Source organism: Lathamus discolor, chromosome 6, assembly GCF_037157495.1.
Source record: "Lathamus discolor isolate bLatDis1 chromosome 6, bLatDis1.hap1, whole genome shotgun sequence".
In the NCBI taxonomy this organism is placed as follows: Eukaryota; Metazoa; Chordata; class Aves; order Psittaciformes; family Psittacidae; genus Lathamus; species Lathamus discolor.
In genome coordinates, this window is record NC_088889.1 from 26,800,539 (window position 1) to 26,819,186 (window position 18,648).

General features: G+C 38.8%; 1 protein-coding gene across 2 annotated transcripts in view; it reads left to right on the plus strand.

The window, feature by feature from the left end:
- Window positions 1–18,648, plus strand: part of SETD3 (SET domain containing 3, actin N3(tau)-histidine methyltransferase) — a 62,682-nt gene that overhangs the window by 23,411 nt on the left and 20,623 nt on the right. For both annotated transcript variants that reach the window (XM_065685396.1, XM_065685395.1), the window contains exons 3-6: window positions 498–590; window positions 5,275–5,423; window positions 6,545–6,617; window positions 7,044–7,300. In XM_065685396.1, coding sequence (XP_065541468.1) covers window positions 498–590; window positions 5,275–5,423; window positions 6,545–6,617; window positions 7,044–7,300 — 572 coding nt within the window. The remainder of the gene's footprint in view (window positions 1–497; window positions 591–5,274; window positions 5,424–6,544; window positions 6,618–7,043; window positions 7,301–18,648) is intronic.

Sequence of the window (18,648 nt, forward strand, 5' to 3'; positions counted from 1 at the left end):
TAGGCAAGTCAAATGTATGTACCAGCAAATTTCTCAATTATGTAAGGTAAGCTCTGTGCTATTATCATCTGTTTTCATTACAGCAAGAATGATGGCAAGCAGACTAATGTAAACAGATCGGTTTGCTTGGATTATTGAAAACAGAGACCTTTTTTGTGTGTTTGTTTATCTGAGAGACTACTTAATGGTCTAGTTATTTACCCTTTTTTCTTCTTAGCTTTTTAGACTTTGATATTTCCATGCTTGAAAGAATGTAAAAAAAATATGCTTGAAACAAGTTGTACTGAAAATTTCAAAAGCCTCAATGTCTCTGTCCATGTTAAAGAACAAGATGCTTGTAATGATGGGGGCTGTTGTATTTACAATTTGAACGTATTTGAAAGACAGGTAGTGCTAGTGTTCAGTTAAAGTTTCTGTGTAACCATGACCTTTTATCTGATGTTAAAATTATATATATATACACTTCATTAAGGAAAATATTTTTATGTTAATTCTAGAGTGCAGCAGTCCTACCCCAGGCCCTGGAAAAGAATGGGAAGAATATGTACAAATTCGCTCGCTTGTAGAGAAAATACGCAAAAAACAAAAAGGTAAATGTGAAACACTGTGCCTCACAGTGTGCCTCAGAGTACTGATTAACCTAAAGAATTGTCTGTTGACAGCTAAAAGGAGTATTTTTTTTGTTGCTGTTATTTTATAAGTATTATAGAATCATAGAATCATAGAATAGTTATGGTTGGAAAGGACCTTAAGATCATCTAGTTCCAACCCCCCTGCCAGGGGCAGGGACACCTCACACCAAACCATGTCACCCAAGGCTCTGTCCAACCTGGCCTTGAGCACCACCAGGGATGGAGCATTTACATCTTCCTTGGGCAACCCATTCTAGTGCCTCACCATCCGCACAGTAAAGAATTTCTTCCTTATATCCAATCTAAACTTCCCCTGTTTTAAGTTTTAACCCATTACCCCTTGTCCTATCACTACAGTCCCCGATGAAGAATCCCTCCCCGGCACCCCTATAGCCCCCCATCAGATACTGGAAGGCTGCTACGAGGTGTCCATGCAGCCTTCTCTTCTCCAGGCTGAACAGCCCCAACTTTCTCAGCCTGTCTTCATACGGGAGGTGCTCCAGTCCCCTGATCATCCTCTGGCCCTCCTCTGGACTTGTTCCAACAGTTCCATGTCCTTTTTATGTTAAGGACACCAGAACTGCACACAATACTCCAGGTGAGGTCTCACAAGAGCAGAGTAGAGGGGCAGGATCACCTCCTTCGACCTGCTGGTCACGCTCCTTTTGATGCAGGCCAGGATACGGTTAAAACAAGCTGGTCCCAGTCTTTGCTGAAGATCTCAAACTTTATCACAAAGACTGATTACTTCAAACCCACACTACTTCCGTGAAAGATGGGAAGTTAATTAAGCACACCTTGAGGACTGGGTAAGAGAAACCGCAGACTGGGTATGTGAATGAATGGATTACTGCCACAGCAGGGCCATTTTCCTGAGCATTGCTGCCTTGGCCCCCCTTCCCTCAGCGAGGCAGAGAAGGCATTTGCAGAGATTCAAACCTCAAATGAGCTGAATTGCCTTCTGAAGGCACTCATCTCTCTCTATTCAGGCCTTTGCCTGAATTTAGCACACCACTGTTTGTGAGATTCAGCCTGGGCTTAAGTGCTCCAAAGGGGACAGCTGTAATCATCAGCTCCAAACCTAAAAGGGACAAATAAAGCTGGAACCTGTCAGGACTTGGCTCCTTCAGAGGAAAAAAAAACAACCCACCAACAAAACACAATTACCAGACTAGAGAGGACTAGTCCGGACAGCCAATAACTGATAACCCCAAAACTACATTTTGCATTTGGCAATGTGGCTCTAAACACTTTGCTACAGACATAAAGAGGTTACCGATGGGGGAAGGCAAGCAGGACTCTGCCTTTCCCTGCTTCCACAGAGCACTCTCCTGTTGAACATGTACTCTGTGGCGCAGCATCAAAGGCCTACCATTACTTTAAAAAAAAAAAAAAAAAGAGGAGGGACTGAGGTTCCCAAGTCTAAAAATCAGATTCAAACCTTTGGAAGTGCTACTCCTCAAAGTGCACTAATCCAAGCAGTTACGCATGCCGGCATTCTGAACTAAATTTCATGATTATTTTAATATGAACACTGTACTAGATACGAAAAGCATTGCAGCAATTCAACATGATGACATTAAAGTATGGCAATATAAATACTATGTAAATGCACAAAGTAAAGACATCAGCTGATAAATCCGCTATAAATCAAGTACATAATTAAAGAAATACCTATGGTGCAACAGTTAATATGGAGTTTTTTTGCCACTTTTTGTAACTTTTAAGGTATGCTTATTTTTCAGACTAGAACAGTTTTCTTCTTAACATGTTTGGCAACAGCTGTCTGTTGTTGATACTCTATTTTCATATTAGTTTTGTTTTGATTTGGAGATATCTTCTAAAAAAAATGCTTTTATTATAATTTTACTAAAAATAGCCTCTTTTATGGCTGAGAAGTAACTTTTTACCGTGGAATGAATGGTCTGGTCTGGACATATCTGAAGTCCTGAAACAATTCTTTCTTCTCTGGTATTTATACAATGATGACAAAAAAGTCAGACTGCGATTAAAATGGAGTTTGAGTGGTTCATATATTTGCTTGATAAAGCAAGTACTTAGAGGCATGAAATGCCCTTTCACACCTGTTTTTAATGTATTTTGGCTAATGCATAAAAATCTTTATGAAAGCAATTTTAAGACTGAAGATCAGGTACTGGCAGAGGGCCCATGTAGGAATAGATAATACCGTTTGAGTAACTGCATGCTGTAGCTGTGTAAAGATGAACTTGATAAATAGTTTTGCTGTCCCATGGCTTCTATAAGTGTATGGTACATGTCCATGTTTTTATGATGCAATATATGTGTGAAATGTAATTTGGGTTAACAAGAACAGAGTTAGCATTGGGGTTGGCCTGTTGATCTTCTGCACCAGAAAGACTGAACCATCCATGGGCAAAATGGTTGCTGGCAGAGGTGGTAGAATTAGTATAACAGTATTATGTTAACAAAGCATTTATTTTTTTCCCTTGAAAGATACAAAACCTAGTAACCACAACACTGTTGACATACAAATATCTTTTAATGTAACACTTTTACAGACATAATGTGGATATTATGGTCTCTTTCAAAAACATTTTTTAATGGAACATAGTAGTGTATACTACACATGCACAGTTTTCTAGCTTAATAAAGACTTCAGACAATTAGCAAAGGAAATACAAATTGCTGTTGGGAATTGAGATGAACAAATTAGTATATATTGCCTAAAATGTGAGAATTCCTGCTTTTCTTAAACAGACCACTGGCTTGCAGAATGTGGACTAAAATGAACTTGATTATACAAAACTTTAAAGGTGAAAACTGAGTATTTTGACTTTCTAAAATTTTTTCTTGACTCATTAGCAAAATCGTAAAACTATTTTTCCAATGCAGATTTTCATCAGTATAACTATATCTTGTTCAGTATAGAAATAAATTGTTCCCCAATTTGTAATTGGTGCTTGTACTTTAAAGGAGCTGCTCTTTTTAGTTTGGTAAAATGTGTTAAGTATCAAACCACGCCATATATGAGGAACAGAGGTGTATATATATGAATATATATATGAATTCATACATGAATATATGAATTTCAGAGATGCCTACAGAATGGTTCCAAATACAAGCTGGAGGTTAGAGACTTCCAGTAGCCTTATTTAGTATTTGCTTTTCAACCCTTATCAAGTAGGAAATGTTGGAAATCAAAAGAGCAAAGTCCTGGACAGTGTAAACACCAATAAAAGTTCTGTGGAAGCTATGCGATTAGTCTTACAAGGTTTGTAAGGCTTTAATTCTGGATATATTCCACAGAAAACAGCAAACTGAAGGGAGCATGAAATAAAGCAGAAATGGCACCTTTAAAAAAAAAAAAAAGAGACCAAAACACAGCACCACATTCTCATTGCATTCAAAAAACCCTGTATCAATGTTGAGTTTTTATACCGCATCATCATAGACTATAGTTTTAGATGCTACTTGCACTTTTGACTGCAAATTTGATTTGTCCAGGGGCTTGAAATCCATGATTTGGAGCGGGAGGAAAATTTCAAATACCCTAATGCTTCTTTTCTAAAATCCCTTTAATCTAAAGATGTATTTATCACCTGTGCTTAACCAAAATATCTTTGGAGGTAAGCAACTTGATGATGACATTTTCATAGAATCACAGAATGGTTTGGGTTGGAAAAGATCTTAAGATCATCTAGTTCCAGCCCCCTTGCCATGGACAGGTACACTTTCACTAGACCAGGTTGATTAGCCTTCAACACTGCCAGGGATGGGACATTAACAACTTCCTTGGGCAACCTGTTTCAGGTGTCTTACCACTATCAGTAAAGAATTTGCTCCTTGTATCTAACCTACATCTCTCCTGCTCAACTTTATCACTCATAACATGGCCTGAGCATTTGAGGGGCATTTGGAACTTTTAACATGATCAGACATGAGTTTGGGTTGAAGAAAATGAGACAAAGTACAAAAGGAACTGGTTGAGTATAGCCAGGTTCATAAGTTCTAATCAGATGGCGGAAAAGGGGAAAACAGAAAATGAATGAGGCTTGTGATTTCACAGCTGGATCATGTTTCTGTTGGAGAAGCAAAGCAAAAAAATTTGGACAAACTCTGTGTTGTTGGTAAGATGATCAATCCTAAATTGTTTCAGTAAATCCATTTGCTACAGGAAAAATCTAACTGCCTTGTATGTGAGAATAGAAGCTTGGGATCTGCTTATTTTAATTTCCAGTGCTGAATTAATGAAATTGCAGCTGCCTCTCAAATTCCTCCTTGTGTCTGTATTATTAACACGTGGCGGTGATTGCATTTATCATCAGTATTAAGCTGGGAAATAGTTTTGCTCAGCTTATTTAAAAGGGAAAGTGGAGGGGCCCTTCACATTTCATCACAGCTCAGTTTAAGTGGTTGTGTTTTTAAGATGACTGATAAGCCAGTTTAACAGATTAAGATTTCAGCAGTTTAAGTTTGTGAAAATTGGGTACGACATTTGTATGCTGTTGAGTAACACCTAACAAAGACCACTCCCGACTCAGCTACTTCAAAGTAGAACTGCTGTCGGGTAGCAGGTTGCTTTACATGTGCATTTATATTGAACTTCTTTATCTTTCCAGATCTTCTTTCTGCATTTGTTTTTAATCAATTGTGTTTGTAGGTTTGTCTGTTGTCTTTGATGGAAAAAGAGATGACTATTTCCCTGAACTGATAAAGTGGGCAACTGAAAATGGAGCATCCACAGAGGGTTTTGAAATAGCTAACTTTGAAGAGGAGGGGTTTGGTTTGAAAGCAACAAGAGAGATAAAGGTAAGCATGTGAACATTTGACTTAGGTTAGGAAATCGTGTTTGGAATGTTGCTAAAGAGTTCTGAAACACTCGCTAGCTTCTCTCCCACCTTTTAAATGCTTATGAAACTGCTGTTCTGATATGCTGTCCAATCTGTGTGCTTGAAATACATTTATTGATAAAATTGAGTATTGTTTTTTAGCTATTGGATAGCAATGTGAATTTTTAATTGGCCATTTTTTTCTCTCTGTTGCCTATATTCTGTACATAATCACCAGAATACACTACCTCACTGAGGTATCCTTGTCTTCCATATTTATTAAAAACTTAGTCTCTTCTCTTCTTTCATGTGCCTTCTTTTAAATCACTGAAGTTTTTCCCTCAGAAAGAGGTATTTGCAGTACTTAATTTCCAGAAAAAATTAAAAAACCCAAAGAAAAAAACCAAACCAAAAAACATACACACACAAAAAACCCCAAACAAATTACCTGATAATTGTAAAGAATCTCTTTTGATCATCAGGTAAGGAATATAGACACACACAGCCAGCTAACTGTTAAAGGATAAGCATTTAAGATTGCCTCTTTCCATTTTGCATTTTACATATGGGAAACAGCTTTGAGGAACAGTAAGCTGCTGTAGAAAGAATATAAGAAAACAAGAATATTATATTGATTTTAGGGCTTTAATAGCACGTAGTTAACAAGGCTAGCATTACTGGTTGATAAAAATCTGAATAGTAGTTCTAAAATAAGAATGGGCAATGTGAAAAACCTCTACTGGGAGAAAATATTTGATCACAGAGTTAATAGCAATATAATCTGGTATCTTTGAGGTTGTGTGGGCAATCTAGATGTTAGCAGTTCCAAACTGCAGCACTTTATTTTGTAATCTCAGGCTTTGTTTGAAGCTTTGTGTGATGCAGACTGAATCATTTGGTTACCACAATGTAAAACATGGTGTGTTTGTTTAATTTGCAGTGGAAGAGAAGGAAGAATTTCAATTCAAAATAATTTTGATTAAAAAAAAGGGAGGGGGGGAAAACAACCAAACTTTAATTAAAGATGATGTAGATTTGAGACGCTTGGGCATAACATTATAAATGCTAACTGACCCTCTATGCTTTTTTTCTTTTCTGTAGGCTGAAGAGTTGTTTCTGTGGGTTCCTAGAAAACTGTTGATGACAGTTGAGTCAGCTAAAAATTCAGTATTAGGTAAGAACTTAAAGAAGTCCCTAAGCAAGAAATTGATCTGTATGGGATCATTCAGTAGGAGAAATGCATTTTTAGCTGATCTCCTTTATTACAGGACTTGCTTATCGTGCCAGCTGTAAGGTTTAGAATACCTAGAAGCTTGAAGTGTCAGTGAAAAGAATTTGATTTTCCCTTTGTTTCTGCCTGAGTGCACTAGTACATGCGGCATTTACTGTGTCAAATAACTTGCAGCATAATGCAATAAGGGTAGCTAAATATTTTAGAAACCTGAAAAAGCTGTGGGCTTTTTGTTATTGTTTTGTTGTCTGTTTGTTGTTTTTTCCTTAATTCTTACATGTTATCTCATCATGTTCATTTAAAGTAAATCTACAGTGCTAGTTTCCAGAGGCAATTAACTTAGTGCATCATCTTTCTGGGTTAATTCAGGTTCCCTGTATTCTCAAGATCGAATTCTTCAAGCCATGGGCAATATAACATTGGCATTCCATCTTCTTTGTGAGCGAGCCAACCCCAACTCTTTCTGGTTGCCCTACATCCAGACACTTCCCAGTGAATATGACACTCCTCTCTATTTTGAAGAAGATGAAGTGCAGTATCTTCAGTCAACTCAGGCCATACATGATGTTTTTAGCCAATATAAAAATACAGCTCGACAGTATGCGTATTTCTACAGAGTTATTCAGGTAAGCATCTTAAATGTAATGTATAGTATATGTTGTTCTCATGATGATGATTGAGGAAGGTGTGAAAACAGTGATGCTAAATAATAGAGCAAGTGTATTGCTTTTATCGGTTTGAATCATTAAAGCAATTTCCTGCTGTTTTTTGAACTGCTGTTAAAATTTCACAGATCAGTAGGCTTATGAATATGTAAGAATGTATTTAGTTGGTTGAGAGGGGTGATTACTGCCTTTTGTTTGGCATTGGGTGAGACTTCATCTGGAATATTGTACAATCCTGGGCCCAGCAGTACAAGAGACATGTTGACAAACTGGAATGAGATCAAAGGAGGGCTATTAAGATGTCATTTGCTTCAGCCCTTTATCCATACAAGGAGAGACTAAGGGAACTGAATTTGTTTATTTTGAGGAAAATGATAAGGGATGATCCAGTTATTGTTTTCAGCTTCCTACTGATAGCCAGTCTCCAGAAGTTTGCCTGTGGGAAGTCAGGCTAGGTGACCTGCAGGCACCTACAACCTATGCCTCTGTGACTCGTCGTAAAATGTATAGTCCACAGTAAACAAAGTAAAACTGTAATTGTTATTGACATAGAATAAAACCATTATATATGTTGTATTTCCAGTGACCGTGGATTAACTCTTATTTTCTATTCTTTTTAACATAATTATTTTGATTGCTTTCAAATAAAAATATAAACCTGATAACTATTTGAGTGTGGGGAGGCTTGAGATGGGTGAACTTTTTGTCATGTTCTGAATATATGAGTTAAATTTAGTTTCTCAGAACTGTTACTCTGATGTCTAGAGATAATGGATGTTGTAAGTGAATGGTGATGTAGTGTTGTCAAGGTAGATCTTAATGACCAAACATCCAAAGCTTTTTGTCACAACCTGTGTAAAATGTGTATGACTCTACTTGAATTTCCACAATTGTGTGATCTACACTCATTTTTTTTGGCCATAGGAGACATCAAAAGACAAAACAATTCTATTCCCCTTTAACATTATCAGAGTTCCAAACATTTGCTATTACCTGTTTTAAGTCCACAAAATATAAGTTACTTTGCGTAGCTATTTGGTGTTCTAAGAAGTTAATATATTTCAGATACAGTGTCAGTTTATCAAGTATAAGGACTGGAGGGATACATTTTGAAAACCAAAGTTAAGAAAATAGTGGGTGAACACCACTTAAGATGCACTTCATTTTGAGGCAGGGAGTATGGTACAAACAATGGGTTTGATATTGGGAAGGAATAAAATTCTTCCTTCCAGGTGCCACAATTCAGGAAACGATGGTTTAGCTAATCTCTTCTCTTGCCATGTACTATTCTAGTCTGCCATCCACACTTGACCTTCCAGCCTTTCACTTAATTTCTCAAAGTATAATGCCTCAGCAAACAGAACTCCTAATTTTTTTACTGTTTTCAAAGAGTTATTAGCAGAGTATTGTATAACATTATCCACTTCATCCAACTGCTATTCATGCTCTTGTATGTACTTGGTCAGACAGCAACTATCACTATGACTAGTTCCATCATTTTCATTGACGAATCCTGCACTAGTAATATTATGTGAGAGGTTATGTGGTCACAACATCAGTTAAAAAAAAAAATTAAACACAATTTTATGGAGAGGTGAGATCTGCACTAAAGCCCTGGATTTTGACTGCCATGTGTCCAGTGTTTCAGAACCACTTTTCAGTGATGGATTAATATATGAAGACTGATATCAAAGTGATGCAAACACGGCTGAAGAATGTATATAAAATGCAGTGGTGTAACATCAGTTGAAGCATGAGATACCTATTATATGAAAAGCAGCTTAAATGTTTGACAAAACATTTTTGTTACGAAAGTAACAGTTTGTTATAACAAATAACATATCTGTATTTGTTACAACAAATCACAAATCTGCTATGCAAGTAAGTGATTTCATGTGGCATGTACTCACTGTTTCTCCTGTTGTCTCTTGAACTTAATCAAAGATCATTTGTACAGCACTTAAGCTAATATGGTCCAAATAATGCCTCACTAAAAAATAAGTTAAATTCTGGATCGAAGTCCACACAAAGAAAATAATGTACATGAAATTAGTTTAGGAGCAGACTGTCTTTAGAACCCCAGTGATAGTGATCTGCTCTACTTGATAACAAGCCTTTAATACTCTGCATTATATTTTCTGCATTTACAGTTCTATGGAAGCTGATATAGCAGCTTATAGAAGAAAACTTCTCAGTATGGTATTGTTGAGACTGATTCAGTTCAGTTTGATCTACAGCAGTGGGAAACCTTTGTGGAAATAGTGTTCAAATAAATGACTACATTCTCTTGGGCATATTAGTATACCCAAGAAAGTGATTAGTACTGTACTGTTGCCTTTTATATAAACTGTTAAATGTAGGTTCTGGTCACATATGGTCAGAAATCGAGACCAGATTTTTTTTTTTTGTTCTCCTGACAAAATTCTTTTTATTACTTGGTTTGTGTTCTAGTACAATACGGCTGTTGTTTCACGTTGAACATGAGCATGAAGGTAGATAGAGTAGAAATAGTATGCTTTATTTACTTGTTCTTTGGAGAATGAGTGGTAATAAATATTAGGCAAACTGTAGGTATGTTCTGGTTGTTTGGTGCCATGTGCTGCCACATAACCACAATTTCATCTGAATGTTTCTTAAGTACTATTCAGTAAATGTCAAATTAGGAAGATAGATAATTTCAGCTGTCTCCAGGAGTGCTGAGTGAATGTGCTGGGTGCCTATTATTAATGCTTTTGATGAAAACTCTGGGAAAAGTTTTTTAAAACATTTTAATTTCTGTTTCTGCTCTCAAAAATACGAGCGTCTAATTTATAAATAGTGGAGAAAAAAGGGGGGGGGGGGAAGCATCTTCCCTAAAAGAAAGTACCATTTTCCATTGCTCAGAAAAGCATAAATGAATTTTGGTATCATCTTGCATGCACTTATTATGTGAACGAAGTTGACCCACAAAATACTCATGCTAAGGGTAATTCATGAGCATGTAGAAAAGGGAAGGAGAGGTGGTAAGAGAAAAATTCATCATGTAAACAGAAAAAAAGCAAAGCAAAAGCACTTTACTATGAAAGGCAGTATACTCTGTAAGCTTTATGAAAGTGGATGTTAATTTTTGTATACCATAATTTCATTTGCTACTACTGCTGCTTTAGCATAAGTGTTTTAATGAAAGCTGTCCTGTGTGAGCTGGATTTTGATATTGCTTCAGGTATGCAGACTAATTTTTGTTTTCTAATTTGCAAATCTGCTTTTTGTAATACAAAAATCTTATGTAATACATAAATCTTCAATATATTTACTTTCTTGGTAGCTATAAATCTTCTAACTGTTTATTTTCTTGGTAGCTATTCTACTGCAGAAAAGAAAACTAGTAGCATCTTGACATAAAAGTTGTTTTGATATTTGGAGACACTGAAAAAGGGAATATGTTGTGCAGGCAAAATATTCTAATTCCTTTACAGTATTTTTATTCTGCAAAATGTTTCTAATGGCTGGGGGAACAAATAACTTCTTCAAATGCTTCATTTTCCTTCCATACAGGATTGCGAGACTGTTATTAAAATAATTTGGCTTGTGATAGGTGTGCAGTTTTAAACATTGTTTGACAAGCGCTGGTCTGTTTTATTTCCCTGGCTTCTCTTTAAGGGTGGTTTTGTCAGAATGCTGCTGTGCTAACTCTTTCTCCAAGTGCTTAGTCTGGATACAGATGAAGAATTGGCAGATTTATGAATTTCACAGCTGTTGCAAGCCTAAACCCTAGTCTGGTTTGATAAGCAGAAACAGGTGGGATGTTCAGTAGACAAAAATAAACTGTTGAGTATGTTAGCCAGGCTCTACAACCTGCACTGACACCTTTCTAAACATATGTGATTTGATAACTAAAAAATAGCTAGGAGTTCTTACAGATGGACTTTAAAGGCACATTTGGCCTCTGCATTGCTACCAAAGTACAGTGAATGGTCAAAAGAGTACTTTGATTGCCGCAGACATGTAGTTTGCAAAGTGTTTTTATATAGCTTGTTCCAAAGAGAAATCTGTAAACTGCAGGGTTATCCCTTCCCCTGGAAGGTGTGTGTGTGACTTCTGTTAACATTTATGGGTCCTGCATGTCTACTGAAGGGTGAACAAGCACCAAATGCTTACGGTTTAATATTTGGGGTTTTTTTGTACACTGACATGTAGTAACATAGGCACAAGAGGGAGCCATACAGTTTACAGACATTCACAGTGAGATTACATTCCTAAAGAAAATACAGGCAGGTTTGAACCTTTTTTAAAATAATATGCAGTGGTCTTCGTGTTTGACTTCCAGTTGTATCTGCATGCCTGTTTGTAGTCTATTACAGTGAAGTTTTTGTAAATCAAAACAAAGACATAAAGACAAAGAGTGCTCTTAGACAACGTGGGTGGATGTGCCCAAACTCTATTTATATTTTTGATACTTTGTGTCTGAAGCAGTGTTTTATCTTTTCCCCAGGTGTAGTAAAGGCTGTTATAATCTGTGTTACTAAAAGACAATTTTATGATAGTTAACTTTCAAAATCCTTGAAATGGTAAGTCTGAAACCAGCAGAGCCCATCAGCCAGCCATAGCTTTTGCCGTGGCAGCCAGTATCCAGTGGAATTCTGTGTGTAAGTAGTGTCTGTATGTAGCTGCCTCTTACGCACTGGAAGAAGGATCAGTTTGGAGGAAGGTCCAGGATGGCGATTTGACATTGCTTTAGACAGTACTTTCAACCTGTAGTCTCTAGACCGCTGTGGGACTGCAGATTTTTCTCAAGGGCACCAGCAAGCCAGCTGTCTGCAAAACCAAACAAAAACACCCCAACAAAAACAATATGGGTGACTCTGTAGTGGGTATCTGCTATAGGCTGCCTCATCAGGAGGAAGGAAAGAGTGGATGAAGCCTTCTACAGACAGCTAGAAATAGCCTCATGTTTGCAGGCCCTGGTCCTCATGGATGGACTTCAACCACCCCAGTATCTGTTAAAGAGAAAACACAGCAGGGTATAAGCAATCCAGGAGGTTCATGGAGAGCACTGATTACATCTTCCTGACCCAAGCAATAGAGAAGCCAATGAGGAGAGTGGCTGGTCACATTCATGGACCTCATACTTGCAAACAAGGAAAGTTTTGTTGGGGATCTTGAAGACACCTCAGCTGCAGTAACCACGAGATGGTGGATTTCAGGGGCCTGAAAGGAGGAAGCAGAGCAAAAAGCAAGATCACAGTGCTGCACTTAAAGAGAGCAGTATTGGTGTCTTTGTGGAGCTGCTTGGAAAAGTAACATGGGATAAGGCTGTGGAGGAAAGAGGGACCCAAGAAAGAAAACTCGGTTAATATTGAAGAATTGTGTCCTCCATATTCAAGAGCAGTGAATCCATGAGCAGGAAGTCAGGCAGAAATACCAGGAGACCTGCATGGATTAACAAGTTGCTCCTGGCAAAACTCAAGACACCAAAAGCAAGCATACAGAGGGTGGAAGCAGGGACAGGTAACATGGGAGGAATATGGAAATATTGTCCAATTATCCAGGGATGAGATTAGGAAAGCAAAAGCTCATCAGGAATTAAACCTGGCAAGGATTGTGAAAGGCAACCAGAATGGCTTCAGTAAGTACATGGGTGACAGAAAGGATGTCTATGGGAAATATGAGCCTTCTGTTGAATAAGGCAAGGGACCTGATGGCACAGAACATGGGGAGAAAGCTGAGGTACTGAATGGTGCCTTTGTCTCAGTCTTTACTGGCAAGACCAGCCTTCAGGAATCCCAGTTCCCAGACACCAGGAAGAAGGGCTGGAGCAAGGAAGATATACCCTTAGTGAAGTAGATCGGGTCAGGGAATGCTTAAGCAAACCAGATATAAGGCAAGTCCATGGGCTGTGATGGAGTGCATGCATAGGGGAGCTGTCTGAAGTTATTGTGAGTGACTCATGACTGAGGGATGGGATGCCAACCAGAGGGACTTGGACAAGCTTGAGGAGTGGGTGCATGTGGACCTCCTGAGATTCAACAAGGCCAAGAGCCAAGGTCCTGCACCTGGGTCACGCAACCCCCAGGATCAAGACAGGCTGGGGGATGGAGGTATTGAGAGCAGCCCTTTGGAGGACTTGGTGGTACTGCTGAATGAAATGCTATACATGAGCCGCCAATGTGAGCTCACAGCCCGGAAAGCCAGCTGTATCCTGGGTTGCATCAAAAGAAGCATGGCCAGCAGCTCAAGGGAGGTGATTCTGCCCCTCCACTACACTCTGGTGAGACCCCACCTGGATTACTGCATCCAGCTCTCAGCACAGAAAAGACATGGACCTGTTGGAGCAGGTCCAGAGAAGGGCCACAGAGATGATCAGAGGGCTGGAGCAACTCTGCTATGAAGGCAGGCTGAGAGAGTTGGGTTGTTCAGCGTAGAGAAAAGAAGGCTGCGTGGAGACCTTATTGTGGCCTCTCAGTACTTAAAGGAGGCTTACAAGAAGGATAGGGACAAACTTTTTAGCAGGGCTTGTTGCAATACAAGGGGTAATGGTTTTAAATTAAAAGAGGGTAGATTTAGATATAAGAAAGAAATATTTTCATGATGAGGGTGGTGAGACATTGAAACAGGTTGCCCATCCCTGGAAACGTTCATGGTCAGGTGGGACAGGGCTCTGAGCAACCTGATATAGTTGAAGATGCCCTTACTTGCTGCCAGGGGGGCTGGACTAGCGTACCTTTAAATGTCCCTATCGTGGTTTAAACCCAACCACAAAAACCCAGGACAGTCCCTTCCAACCCAAACCATTCTATGAATCTGTGACTCTTGGTGATCTTAGAGCAATCATGGTGACTGGGAGAGGAGATGCCACCCCTGTCTTCAGGAAGGAGGACCCAGGGGACTACAAGCCCGTCAGCCTCTTTCAGTCCCTTGAGAGGTGCCATCCAGGGACCTTGACAGGATGGATAAATGGGCTGACAGTTGAAGTTCAGCAAGAAGTAGGAAGTCCTGCACTTGAGGAGGAAGAGTGTTGCAAGCAGGTCGAGGGAGGTGATCCTTCCCCTCTGCTCAGCACTGGTGAGGCCACATACAGAGCACTGTGTCCAGTGCTGGGCTCCCCTGTTACACAAGAGAGGCCAGTAAGAATTTTAGAATTAAAACAAATGGAGAAAGCAGAGTCACCTGTTTATGTAACATTTTAGCAATGAAACTGGGTTTTCTTTGACTCAGTTTTATGTTTCTTTGCTAAGTTAATGAGCAAATACTTGCAAATGCTTTCTTTGCCTTCTGTTAAGCTACTGTTACTCAAGAAAGCAGAAGCTGCCCCATGAATCACACTTTTTTTAAATAGAATCTTATTTGGTAGAAGTCATTAATACTTTCAGATAATATCTGTCGTCTGGTTTGTAGCCAGTGTTCCATAGGAGCACTCATATCACTTTTCTGACTACTGCGTACTGACATCTGGACAGCACTTGTGAAAGTGTTATTGTAGACCCATTGTGAATACAGTCCTTGCAGGAATCTATCCAGAGATGTTTTGATCTGTTTGTGTGCACTACTGGGCAGAGAACTTAATTTCCTGGAGGCTGTAATGCCTTTTGATCAGATACTAAATTTGATTTATTATTCATATAAAATTTGACTAATTGATTTAGCGTGAATGAAATTCTAAAATCCAGTTATTAGCTGTTGGGCACTGGAATATCATTTTAGCTAGGACATTTTAGCACATGAAGTTCTAGATCTCAAAATAATATTATAGCGTCTTTAAAATCTGGTATCACATTTGACTCGTCAATATTGGGTATATTAGGTGAGATTTCACGTCTCTAGCTTAATTTTGACACCAGTTTTTGAAGTTGTGATGATACTTTCAATATGACTTATGCTGCTCTTTCGTTATTTTTCTGTTCTGTTTCTAATCTATCCTATTCCAATAAGCATATGATTTTCCAGGTCAGCGTGAAGTACAGCGTCTGGTGTCTCTCTGTACTTGGCTTTAAGATACCACCATTGAATTTCCATGTGCTAAATAACGTTTGAGTTGAATGCAGAGAACTCTACTGCCTTTTAAAACACTTTAAGATATTCAAATGTTTGGAAGTCTTTTATTATTTTTAAGTTGATCTAATAGAGAATATTTTAATGCTTCTAAGGAGTTCAACCAATATGCAATCAAAAGCAAATGTATTTGGAAGCAGATTACAGTTTTGATCATGTATCAGGTAGGTCCTTGGGGTTCTCATTCCCCCCCCCCCCCTTGAGTTATACTTAATTGGCATGCCAGTCAAATAGCCTTTTCCAGAACTTATATCAGTGACACTCTAAAAACCAGGATAGGTGTCACAGTTGTAATCCCTATAAAATCTTTCCCTTTTGTTCCCTTGTCTACTATATATGTCACCTTAAGGAGGGATTTAAAATTCCATTGAATGGGCAGTTACAAAGGTGTAGTAGTGTTGCTATTTGATTTGCTTTGTCTGAACACCTGAGTTGTTCTGCTTGATCAATAATAAATCAATAGGCAGTTAATAATGGAACATATTTATGCTTTTCTGCGTTCTTCCTCTCTGTGAAGGCCAAAATATTGTATTAATCTGTTTTGCTGGCAGCAGGCTGAAGATTGACTGTATGCTTGTACCACTTAGTGTAAGGTGGTTTAGATTTTGCAAACGTGTGCCAAATTTCTGATTTTTGTGTCACTTCTGGTGTATCCCACCCCCAGCTATGACTACAGTATTGGCAGGTCCTTGGCCTTCATTGGGCCATTCCTGTGGCTGCCCCTTTCCATCTCGGAAGCAGCTACAGGCTTCGCTGGGTTGCGTCTGGCCATCTCAGACAAATGAAGAGCTCAAGTCCTTGTGTGGGTAGGAGGTCTGCTGCCTTCTTCCCCTGTTCCTTCCTTGCCTTCCACAGGAACACAGTGACAGTTCTGGGCTTTCAGCCAGCCGGACACAGGAGGAGGTGTTTGGCTGTTCGGGCAGCATTTGCTCCTCAAACAGCTGTTCCCTATCTCCTCCAAGGAAAAGGTGGCAGGCCATATGGAGGTATCCTGTGGTCCAGATTCAGCCGATGGGCGCCAGTTGGACCATGCTGGCCTATATCAGAATACAGGCTTGTCCTACTTGATGTCTTCTATTTCTTACAGTCAAAATGTTTTAAAGTTGGAGGGCAGATGGATAAAACGTATCTTTCTTTCTGGATATAGATGTTCTCTTTATTCGGATATTTCATTGTTAAGATCTCCTAGTCAGTAGGTTTTAATTTATTTTATATATTGAGTGGTTAGGATTCTGTTATACCAGCATAAATGCCCTCTTGCCTCTGGAGAAGCAGAGATGTACTTCAAAATGTATATGCCAGTGCTAAACAAAATCTGTTTCTGCACAGTTTAAACTCCATTTGGGAGGAATAATACATTCTGTTGTTAGTATTATGGGCTTTTAAAGCATTTTTTTGGAAGATGGAGTTCTCTGCCACTCTCCTGGTTGAGAATGCAGATAAGCATCTGTTTTTACAGGCAATAGAGTGGAGAGGGGGTTTTGTTTGCTCATCTGTTGGTTGCTTTTATTTTTGTTTTTCAACTGAGTTGCACTTTCTGGGGCAGTTGAGTTTATCCCCAGAGATGCTGTCTGTGTCTTTTGTGGAAGTGAGTGCCTCAGCAGACATCAGGAGATCATCACGCACTTACAAGTATACTTTCTCATATAAAGTTTGTACTTATTGTTCAGATTTAATATTTTTTCCTGATATAACAGCAGTTACAAATGTTCCATAAATTTAAAATATGATAACAAGCTGATGTTTCTTAGAATGGAATACTCCAAGGATGTATTCTTTAAGCACTGCAAAATTATACAGGGGACTTATCTTTGTTAAAATTAGTAATTTAACTAAATTACAAAGTGGATTATCCTCTTCAGTCAGACCCAATGCTAATACTCCACACAGTAGGAGATTGATATGTTGCTAAGTTTATTTTCTTCTACTATGGTTTGAATGTGAGTTGAAGAGTAAGTGGTAAGTTTTTAGGATGTGTGTGTAATATAGTCTTAGTACATCTGGTTCCAGAGCTTACCATGCCTCCGTGTGCCATGCTGGTTGTGCAGCACTGTACCTTGGTTTTAAGATTATCATGATCCAAGCTTCTACCTCAGTGGCTTCTGATGTGATCTGTAACCTTCAGTAGTTGATTCACAGGTAACAAGATTTTGGCCATACTGCATAATATTAATGCTTGTTAGCAGACTCTTTGGATGTGGAGTGGTTGTGAATAGGAAATGTTGACCCTGTCCTTTTAAAGTAGCTCACTTCAGGCTTTCCATCACAGCATTTTATTTGTGATTGAATGAATTAGTAGTAGAATTGTGGGATGAATTTGTGCATGAACATAGTGCATGTGTTGCACTAAACAAAATGAACAGCATAAACCTTGTACCTCAGGAGGAGACTAAAGGCTAAGTGACATCTTGTGGTATACAGGCATAGACCTTTGTGAGGAAGCCTTTTTCTGTAGCTGTCTTACTGTACCTTACTGTATCGTACTGTGTAAATGAAGCACTGCAGGCCGAACCTATCAATCAAAGGCTCAGCATGAACACTAAAGTCATATTTTGTTAAGAGATTTGCCACACGAGATAATGGACGTAGTGTATCTTTCTGTTAACATGAATGGGGACAGGAGGGAGGGTGGTCTCATTGCAAAACATGTCCAGTCTTAGGCCAGCTTGCCCTCCTACTTCATCCCATCAGCCCCTCGTGGAGCTACATTCAGAGCCAAGTGATTTTGTGAAAGGACAGGAAAAGGAATAGACAAATTTGTGTCATATCTGAGTACCTTCTTTTCTGGGAAAATTTAGTATTTTAGAATTTTGTATGTTAGGAAGTTTTCTGTAATGGTGTGAGCAAGAAATACATGTTAAGAAGTCCATCACTGTCTTGCCTCTGTTTGATAAAGGAGATGTTGCAGGATTGTAGGCTCATTTGCAGCTGGTTCAAAATGTCTGTGTACTCTATCAGCCAAATGGTAATGTCCACTTTGCACGTAAAGTGGGTTTTCAGTCCTTGAGGCTCCCAAGCTAGTAGTTGATGACATGGCTTGTGTTGTCTGTTATGCCACTGCTGTCACATTAACTAAAAACAATTTTTGCAGGTAGAAGGTACAGAAAAAGGGACTGTGCAGTTAAATTCCACTGCCCCAGGAGGAGTCATTCCACTCTGCTTCTGCTACATGAATCCCCTAATAGCCTGGAACAGTACTTTCGTGTGTATATTGGCAGAAAGTAAATAAAAATGCTGACATAAAGAATAATCAAGAATGTTATTTAGATTTAATAAGTTTC